At 38.7% G+C, this 10,833-nt stretch overlaps 1 protein-coding gene and 1 non-coding gene across 2 annotated transcripts; one reads left to right on the plus strand and one right to left on the minus strand.

Annotated features, from left to right (window-relative positions):
- Positions 1–224: 224 nt before the first annotated feature.
- LOC120012477 lies at positions 225–2,246 on the minus strand. Its single transcript, XM_038863900.1, has one exon. It carries the CDS (start codon positions 2,244–2,246, stop codon positions 225–227), a length of 2,022 nt encoding a protein of 673 aa, XP_038719828.1.
- Positions 1,696–1,802, plus strand: LOC120013974. Its single transcript, XR_005471512.1, has one exon. It is a non-coding gene; the product is annotated as a small nucleolar RNA R71 (small nucleolar RNA).
- Positions 2,247–10,833: the final 8,587 nt, after the last annotated feature.

Below are 10,833 nucleotides of genomic sequence, written 5' to 3' on the forward strand. Positions count from 1 at the left end.
ACATATCTCTGCAGCTTCTCCATCTTCAGCAATCTGCAATTCAGGAAACATAAGACAGTTTGCCAAATAATCAGTAGTTTGATTTTCTAAGAATGAATCATTGATAAGATTGTCAAGAAGGTCAACTCTAAAACACTCCCTTTTATCAGAAGGATGGCGTCCAGCTTCATATAAATTGAATTCCACTGTTTGTCCTTGCACCGTCATTGTCATACAACCTTTTTTCACATCCACGATAGTTCCTCCATGTCTAGAATAATGAAGTCCGTTGGGAGTAGGAACTTATCAACTTGGACAAGAACATCCTCTATAATGCCTCTTGGGAATTTTATGGACCGATCTGCCAATTGAAGAGTGATTGAAGTCGGTTGTAACTCCTTTTCAAGACCTAGCTGCATAAAAACTGAATATGGCATTAGATTTATGCTAGCACCTAAGTCTAGAAAAGCTTTTTCAAAAGATAATTGACCAACAATGCAGGGGATAGAGAAACTCCCTGGATCCTTTAGCTTTGGAGGTAGTTTCTTGTTCAACACAGCACTGCATTGTTCTGACAACATCACCTTCTCGTACGGTGCCAACTTCCTCTTGCTAGTGCAAACATCCTTCAAAAATTTAGCGTACGAAGGAATTTGCTGAATTGCATCTAACAGGGGAATGTTGATCTCAACTTTTCTAAAAATATCCATGACCTTTCGCATTTGCTCAGTCTTCTTTTCATTTACCAATCGGCTAGGAAAGGGCACATGAGGTTCAGATTTCTCAACCTTCAGTGGGATGGCTGCCTTGGTCTGATTTTCCTCCTTAAGTTCTTGTTGTCTCCCATTTTCTTGCTCATTTTCATCTTTTTCTTCATCCTTCTCTATGTATCCCACAGTTATACCACTTCGGGTGGTAATGGCATTGAGCTGTTCTTTGTCTTTGGGATTAATTTCAGCTTGACTTGGAAGTCTTCCTGGCACTCTTTCACTTAATTGCTTGGCAATTTGACCAACTTGGACTTCAAGTTTCTGGATGGAAGCTTGTGTGTTGCTAAACTGTTGGTCATATTTGCTATTCTGCTGTGTCACCTTCTGCATGAAGTTGTTTGTGTTAAGAGCCAAGAGAGCCATTTGCTCCTCCAATGATGGTTTCTTAGATTCAGTTGGGACTTGTTGCGCATTCTGATTATATTGCTTGTTCTGATTCTGATTCTGTCCTCCCCAACTGAAATTCGGGTGATTTCTCCATCCCGGATTATAAGTATTCGAGAATGGATTATTATTGGGATGGAAACCACCTTGCTCCGCATAGTTAACATGTTCATGCTCTGAAAAAGAAGACATGGGGCACATTTCTGTAGTATGACTAGTCTGAGAACAAATTGCATATACCTCAACCGAGATTGTTTGTTGGATGGGTCCAATGTTCTGAGTTGAGAATGCTTTCACCAACATATCAATCTTTTTCTCCATGGCCAGCAACTGAGGCTGCTTTTCTGCGTTGGTGTGGACTTCATAAACGCCTCTTGGAAGTTTCAGTCCTTGTTTCCCTCTAGATGAAAATTGTTGAGAATTTTCACTGAGAATCTCGAATAAGTCGAAAGCTTCTTCACTACTCTTTTCCATAAGTACACCTCCACAGGCTGAATCTACAATGTTTGTGTTGTTTGCATCCAATCCTTCATAAAAAGCCTGAACTTGATCATCTTGAGATAAATTATGGTGCGGGCACTTGAGAAGCAATTGCTTAAAATCATCCCAGGCTTTATAGAACAAATCACCATCTTTTTGTTGCCAAGTTTGAATTTCTCTTCTCAATTTCTTCGTTTTCTGCGCTGGGAAAAACTTTTTTAGAAATTTTGTGGCCATCTGTTCCCATGTAGTGATTGATCCCGGGGCTAAAGAATTGAACCACAGCTTGGCATTGTCCTTGAGCGAAAAAGGAAATAGTAGAAGCCGAAGTTCTTCTGGAGTTAATCCCTGAACATGCTGAGTCTTGCAGAGCTCAAAGAATTCTCTAATGTGTAGATATGGATCATCAGATGATGTGCCTCTAAAGTGAGGTACTACATTCAGCAAATTGGGAGGGAATGTGATATTGCCCTGAAAGTTTGGTTGAAATGCAATACTGGACGGTTGTTCCAAATTCTGCAGCACAAAGGAGTTCTTCATTGGCCTTCTAACGGGGTCAATAGCAGGAGCAGCTGCAACTCTAGCAAGAGCATTCTCACCATGCTCAATCTCTGGATTCTCTAAATTCGCCATAGTTCCTCTCGCTTTTGCTTCCCTTCTCAATTGTGCAAGAGTCTTCTCAATTTCCGGATCGTAGTCAATTAAATTTCGACCTTGAGATCAACGTCCGAGCATACACTGTAAGACCAAGTTAATGAGGATAATTAATTAACAAATAAAAATCGAGAATAAGAAAGGAAAGATCAAAACTAAATATAAACCAATAACTTCAGTCCCCGGCGACGGCGCCAAAAACTTGATGTGAGATTTCGAACCACTAAAATTATAGCGATTCAAAACTCAGTTTATTACTCGCAAGTGCACGAATCAATAGTAGTATAGCTTAGCAAATACGAGTGTCGAATCCACGAGGACTGAGTATTAGTTTAACTTAATTCCAATGTTCACTAAAAAAAAAAAATTACCAATTATGTCGCAAGCAACAAATCAAAAGTTGAATAAAAAATCAATGTGGTAAAAGTACTAGGTGTTCGATTTCACCATCTCCATTATACTCAACTCTCTCGGTTGTTAACTACCAATTCAGCCATACTTGTTGACGATCAGGTCCCCTAATTCATGTAGTAGTCATGGCGTCTAACTTACTACATCTATCCTTACTTTGCAACTACCTATGGCGTCTAGATTAGTTTAACAAACAAGGATGCATTCGAATCAATGGTAACCTTTAACACGATCACATAAATCCTAGCATATGGCGTCTATGTCTAGGCAGTTATGGTATTGAATTGCAAGAAGCTAATCTCAAATTGAGCATGGCGTCTACTACAATTTGCATCAAAATAATCAAATCCCAATGGTGATCAATCATCAAGATTCAAATATCGTTCAAGTATAGCAATTAACACTCAACAAAGCATGAATGAATTAACAATCAAACCAAAATCCTTGAGCATAATAGAGTGGCTACATCATTCCCCTAGCAGGAGGATTAGTTCCTCATGCTAGATTCAAACAAAGAAAGCAAAGAAATTGATTCCATAAGGGTTGAGAAAAGCCAACACAATTGCATAAAGTCTTCGACCAAGCTCCTCCTTGCTGCCGATTAGTTTTCCTCCAAAGAGATAAGTCTCTCACCGTTTTTTTCCAGCCCTTTTAGGTCTACAGCCTTTGTTGAAGAAATGACATTGCTGCCCTTGTAATGGGCTGAGCTGATTGGCCTTGAAAAAGCTTTAAAAGAATAGAACAATGATTTTGGCTAAATCATTTGCGAAATTCCAGCTTGGTATACCAACTTTGTAACTCTATAACTTCGTTAATTGTGAATGAAATTCAATGAACTTGATATCAATACGAAGCTTAAGAAGTCGACCCTTCAACGTCACTGAAAAATTCCAGATTCGGAGCTTTCTAGTGGAAATTTTGGACATCCGAATATCAGCCTACCAATTGTCCTATTTTGAACCCATGTTGAAAATATTTGCTCTCGCACCTACAAACGCGCAAAATAGACCAAAATCATAGAGAAAGATCCGAATAGTCATGCAAAAGTCCCTATGAAAACACAATTATATCTATATATTATTTGACTTATCATTCATGATAAGTTACCTCATAGATTTCTTAGACCCAATCATAGGCTTCTGAATATGTTTTTCTACTCTACATTGTTGCCTACGGAACATCATGGTGAGTTAACCGAGAGATATTGTCGCTTGTTTCATGCCATTCTCACTGGGAAAACCATTTGTTTGACCACCCTGATTTTCAATCAAATCATGTTTGTGAAGTCAAATAGGAACCGATCCTATAAACTGCCTTATGGGGTCATTTTGACCAAGATCTTTGAGTTTGAAGGTGTGATTATGCCACCTGATTATACAACAAGTTTTAATTTTACCGGATCTTATTATTATATTTTCCAATAAAAGTAAATTTTTATTATCCTAAAATCACCAAAAAGATTTATCATTCATTGATATAAAGTTAGGGGATGTTACTGAATCTACACTTATGTAAAAGAAAATAATAATAAAAAATTGAAAATGATCTTAACAATTGTTTTGCAATGTTATAGTGTTCTTCCTAATCTACCCCCCAAAATCTTTCCTCTTCCCTTATCACTTGCATGTTTACATAATTACATTTTTTTTTTCTAGAAAGACATGCAATCATATCTGTAGACATAAAGAATTACAGCCCAATTAAATAAAAATTGTGGGCTTTAAATCGGCTCTAAATTAAAATAATTTATGAAACCCAAATTAAATTAAATTAGTTAAATGGATAAAATTTAAGATAAATTCAAATAAAATAAAATTTAAACAAAATAAAAATAAAATCAAAGAGATAATCTTTGATTAAGTGATTTCTCTACAATACCCTTAATGTCAAGGGTTAAGGCCAAGGGTACATCAAGTAAATTTCTCTTCTCCCTTTGCCTATAAATATCAAGCTCATTTGGAGAAAAAAAGAGGAGGGGGAGAGATAAACTATCTAAAGACTCTCTCAAATTTCCTTAAAGTTCAAGTTCAAGTTCAAGTTCTCTAAATCCGGAATTCGTAGAATTCCTTCAAGTCTCAAGTCCAAGTCCAAGTCAAGTCCCGGAAGCGAAAAGTTAAAGTTCTCTAAATCCAGAATTCTTAGAATTCCCTCAAGTCCCAAATCCAAGTCAAGTCTCAGAAGTAAAAAGGTTCTCCAAGTCCCAAATTCAAGTCCATCAATCAAATCCAACTAGAGTTTATTACAAATTCGTAGAATTTGTTTGAAGTGTTCAACTAAAAATTAGAGGATTCCATATTCGGGTGGAATACGTCAAGAGAAGAGATCAAGTTCACTTTGATTTACATATTTGTAATTTGTATCAACTTCTAAGTGTATTTTAATTTACACTGAGAAATTTGTTGCGTACAAATTTCTGGCATGCTCGGTGGGACACTCTTCTTCTCTCATCTTTCGGTTGAATTTATTAAATTCAGTCTAAGTCAAAACTATGGAATCCATGATTCCTTCGAAGGAGATTGATGTCACTGATGACGTCTCTCACGCAACTCGTACGCGAGTTAAAGCCGGAGAATCACAATTGATTTCTCCTCTTAAGAAATTCTCAAAAAAGGGTCAAAAGAAGTCTCATGTGAGTAAATCTAAATCCAAATCCAAATCCAAATCCCATAAATCGAAAGAGGCGGAATATGTATATTCCAGCTCCTCAGTTGATGAATCCAAGTCCAAATCCCTTCAAATCAAAGCTGAAACAAAAGAAGCGGAATATGCATATTCCAACTCCTCGGGTGATAAATCAGAGTCCAAATCTCATTCCGTGAAGTTGGCATCACGGAAGTGGGGTGATTACACATCTCCTTCAGAGCCTGAATCCGAATCCAAATCTCCCAAGTCAAAAGGAACGGAATATGTATATTCCAACCCCTCATATGAGGAATCCGCATCACGGAAGTGGGATAGTTACATCCCAACATTGGAATCAGAGATTCTTATACCGGTTATGATGACCGAGGCAACAAGTTTCAAAGATTAGGTGAAACAAATGAATTTCACCATTGATCAATTGACAAAGTCCTTAGAAGAGAAGGACAAACAAATTGCTGCATTCATAAACCAATTGGATTCCCTAAGACGAATCACAGAATCGAGCCATGAAACCTTTGTTTCACGAGAAGTTAAAGCTCTAGAAAGTTCAAATTCTCTTAAAGCTCAACAAAAGCAAGAAGAGCAAGATCGTATGATAGCACAAAATGCTCTCCGTGATTCCACCAACTTATCTGTTGCTTCACTCTCTGTTAATCAACTCCAAAATATGATCGCTGACACCATCTGAGTTCAGTATGGTGGAGCCCCACAATCATCTCTAGTGTATGCATAACCATACAGTCGTTGGATTGATGAAATCCGAATGCCATGGGGTTATCAACCCCCTAAGTTCCAACAATTTGATGGGAAGGGCAACCCAAAGCAAGATGTTGCTCATTTCATTGAAACTTACAATAATGCGGGTACATTTGGTGATCCCATGGTGAAACAATTCGTTCGTTCCCTAAAAGGAGCCGTATTTGAATGGTATACTGACTTTCCAGCTGGCTTCATTGAAGGTTGGAATCAACTTCAGCGCGAGTTTCTAACTCGCTTTTATAAAACCCGACGGACAGTTAGCCTCCCGGAACTAGCAAAAATGAGGCAGAATAAAGAAGAAGCTGTGGTCGAGTATATTGAATGCTAGAGAAACCTTATCCTAAATTACAAGGAACGTATAAATGAAAGTTCCTCCATCGATATGTGTGTTCAAGGAATGCATTGGGGGTTACTATACAATATTCAAGCTAATATGCCTCATTCATTAGAGGAACTTGCAACCCAAGCCCATGACTTGGAAATCCAAATAGCAAGGCATGGAAGCTATTTGCCAAGTGACCCTCGTGATAAAGAGAATTAAAGAAAGAGGTGAAGAAGGATTCAAAGCCTTCATGGACTAAAGAATTCATGGTTGTTACTACCGACCTAGTTAAGATTTCTACACAGAAATCTAAATCTAAATTCGTGTCCAAGACTAGTAAGGATCAAACTCAAGTCAAGGAGTGACCAACCTTGAAACAAATGCAAGAGAAGGAATATCCATTTGTGGATTCTAAAGTGTCTGGAATTCTAGACCAATTACTTGAACAGAAGCTCATAGAACTTCCCACTTCGAAGCGGCCTAAAGAAATTGGCCAAAATGATAATCCTACGTACTGCAAGTATCATCGGATCATTAGTCATTCGATTAAGAAATGTTTTGTCTTGAAGGACATAATCATGCGGTTGAATAGAGAAAACAACATCGATCTCGATCTTACTAACAATGTTGAAGTTAACTGTGGAATGGTGGCTTTTGGGTCATTTGATCCCATTCCAATATCAATGGAAGCTCAAACGATGCCCTCGTCCCTAACTAACGAGAATTCATCAAATATAGAACTGACTGCTAAGCTTCATGAAGGAGCTATAAGAGTCCAGTTCATTGTAAATGGAGAAGCCACCATTGTCTATGCATATCCTGGAATGTTGAGGCCACAAGCTCCAAATAGACCAACGTTATATGAAATCGTGACGGATGATCTGGATGTGTGGGATTCGTCACCAGAAATGTATGATTCATCCTCTGAAAGTGAAGACGAAGGTTGGATAGAGGTGAAAAGTAAAAGGTAATGCCCATCACCAATCCGGTCTCTTCCAAGTCCAATACTTATTCTGAATAAGGGGTTTGGAAGAAGATAAAATAAGAAATCTCGGCCTAAGAATCGACTTAGAAGAAATTGAAGAAAGACATATGTTGATGTTGAGAATGAAAGCACTCATTTAACTCCCCGAAAAGAAGTAACTCTTAAGGAATACTTTCTGAAAGATTACTTTCTAGATGAACATATGACATCATATGTGATCAGTGCAATAGACTCTAAAGAGTCACATGAAGAAAGAGATGGTTCTAAGAGGGAAGCCTCAAGCATTGAGAAGAAAGGAGTTGTTACTTCACTCCAAGAAATTCCCTCTGACATGAACATCTTAGAAGTCTTTGAACTCCCAACAAATACTCGTTTGGCACTAGTTCAAACACTACTCAATCCGGAAGAATATAAAGGAAAAATATTTTCCCAAATAAGAAAAGTTAGTCCCGTTGATTGTATGGCAACAATTACTTTTATGGACGATGACTTACAGCTTGGGACAAGACTTCATAACAAGCCACTTTATGTTAGTGGACTTATTCGAGAACATAAAATATCTCGAATCCTCATTGACTGTGGATCTGCTGTAAATATTATACCGATTCATATAATGAGAAAGATTGGAATCTCGGTGAATGATCTTTCTAAAAAAGCAAACTTACAATCCAAGGTTTCAATCAAAAAGGACAACGTGCCATTGGCACAGTCCGGTTAAAGATTGAGATGAATGATTTGATATCATCAGCTTTATTTCATGTAATTGACTCCAAGACGTCATATGAATTACTTTTGGGACGTGTCTAGTTATATGAGAATGGAGTAATTGCCTCAACATGGCACCAATGTTTCAAATACAGTCGAGATGGCGAGGAAAAATGCATTGTAGCAGAATCAAAATCATTCGCAAGCGAAGAATCTCGTTTTGTGGATGCAAAATTTTACCAAAAAAAAAGATATGCCCCAAGAAGCCCTTCCAGTGTTGATTCTGGAATCAAAAAATGACGTAAAAGATGACTCAATTGAGAACATCTTATCAAGAACCTTTGTAAAGGAATCATCAAAAATTGAGTTGTCTAAAAGTGATATTGAAATTCTCAAGGAATACCTAATCCTTCTAATTCCTTCTATTGGGAAAGTTGTGAACTTTAATTCTACACAAGAAAATGTCAAGGAAGCTAAGCTTCCTAAAGCTTTAGGAGACCATTCGAATGGATGGTTTGATCTTCGTGTAAAGAAGCTCATGGAGAACGTTGGATACGGAAAAGGGAAGCCTCGCAAACTTGGTGACCTTGATTTCATTCTTTCTGGTGGAAAAGCTCCGGTATAAATAAACAAGGAATATCTATTCTGCAGCCAAAACATGGATTGGGACAAGAGTCTCACGACTCAAACCCTATCCGAATTAGAGCAAAGAAAGCATGAGTCTCTGAATTTTCTAGGCTTGGGCCAAAAGTCCAGAAAGAGGATCCGAAGAAACGAAGGAGACAAAGACGTCGTAGACGTAATACTCCAGCTGAAGATAAAGGTAAAAACAAGGTGATTATTTCTATCAACCACATCACAATTGAGGAAGTAACTGAAAAGGAATTCAATTCCAAATCATCTTCTGATGAAGAACCTATATCGGCACCATCTACCTTTGAAAAAGGGGGCAAGTTCCTACCCACCCCTCAAAATGAAGTCATGCCTTGCTCCTTCACATTGATGGAGATGTGTTCCAACAATGTGGCGGAATAACAAGCCTTGATAATTGGCTTGGAAATGGCTTTAGAGATGCAACTCGGACAGCTTGAAGTTTTCGGAGATTCTAAGTTGGTTATTAATAAACTTTTATCAAAATATGAAGTTTAGAAGATCAATTTAATTCCTTACCAAAAGCATGCGGCAAAGCTCTTGAAAAAATTTGACATGGTTAATATTATTCATGTCCCAAGGAATGAAAATCGACAAACAGATGTATTGGCTAACTTAGCTATTGTATTGGCTAACTCTGTCACGCCCCTCTCTCCTAAGGTATACCGAAGTGTACCTATACCCACAGAGACGTGACCGGCAAGGGACACCCCATTCCCCGAACCAATTCCCATACCGATAATTAAACCCAATAAACATATGTAATAATAATAATAATGATAACCACCTAAGCCACCGGAGTAAATATACAACAGCGGATCCGTAAAATATATCCACTCGATACCAAACCGTGTAATATACACAAAATACAATACCAAAATCCACGCCCTGCTACAATAGTCGGCTCGAGGCTACACATCAGCTCACGCAACCCGTCACTGACCACCATCTCTCGTACCAAACTCACCTGAAAGGGAATAAAGAAGAGGGGTGAGCTATAAAGCTCAGTAGGGCGTAGAAAAGAAACACCAAAATCAAAAAAAAAAAAAAAAAAACTACAAGAAATCCAGGAATATGATGTAGAATAAACAATACAATAAATAAGCAATCATCGACAATCCAATCAGGGAATATAGTAGCCGATAAGGCTATATAACACTGTAACCACGAACCCCGGCCACCAGAAATCCATAATCCACTCCAAAATCCATAATTCATAGTCCGTAATCCATAATCCACCCCTGGACCCACCCTAATCCCCGTAGGGTATCTCCCAGTCCAGGTCCACACCGAAACGGAATGAGGATCGGATATCCCGATGGCATAGCATACACCAGAGAGCTCCCCTGTGATGCACCTCATCTCAGACGGTCTACAGGTACGTACCCGGTCTATATATATATATCATCCATCGTAAATCCATATCCAATAAATTGGGCTCCTATATAGGCCCCACAGTCTACATCAATCACCTCCAACCACCCCACTCCTAACAACAATCCAATAATCATAATCAACTAGGAATATAAATAAACATATAACAAGCTGTATTTCCACCCTCGGAAACCGACGCAACCACCATATAATAAGAGTCCGTGAAACCAGAACTCCAGAATCACAAGTAAGAGTAAGGAAACCCCTACCTGAAAATCAGAATACCAATACCAAGCACGCGTCCCTGATTAACCCCTGACTCCGAAAGTGAACTCGCTCCGAATCTCAATCTGGGTCACCGTCTACACCGGAAAACATAAAATACGAAAATCCAGTGAAAATACGTTCGGTCAACTGGAAAAGTCAACCGTCAAACAGTATCGAACCGGGTCCAACTGTGTAACACCGGTCAAACTGGGTCAAACAGTGTAAAACCGGGTCAAACAGTGCCAAACTGGGTCAAACATTGCCAAACCGGGTCAAACCGGTCAACACACCAGTCAACCGAGTCAACTCGGCCGAAACCATTCAACACAACCGCCAGCGATTCGGCCACCAAAACCGACCAAACCACACACCAAATTGAAGAGCTCGAAGAGATGAACTCATAGGTACCTGAATCAAGCCAAACCGTCGCCGGATCGACCAAAGAAACC

The sequence above is a fragment of the Tripterygium wilfordii genome, chromosome 13 (genome assembly GCF_013401445.1).
Source record: "Tripterygium wilfordii isolate XIE 37 chromosome 13, ASM1340144v1, whole genome shotgun sequence".
Classification (NCBI taxonomy): domain Eukaryota; kingdom Viridiplantae; phylum Streptophyta; class Magnoliopsida; order Celastrales; family Celastraceae; genus Tripterygium; species Tripterygium wilfordii.

Excerpts from the sequence above, each read along its gene's own strand:
- LOC120012477 (XM_038863900.1), bottom strand. The coding sequence starts at position 2,246 with ATGGCGAATTTAGAGAATCCAGAGATTGAGCATGGTGAGAATGCTCTT.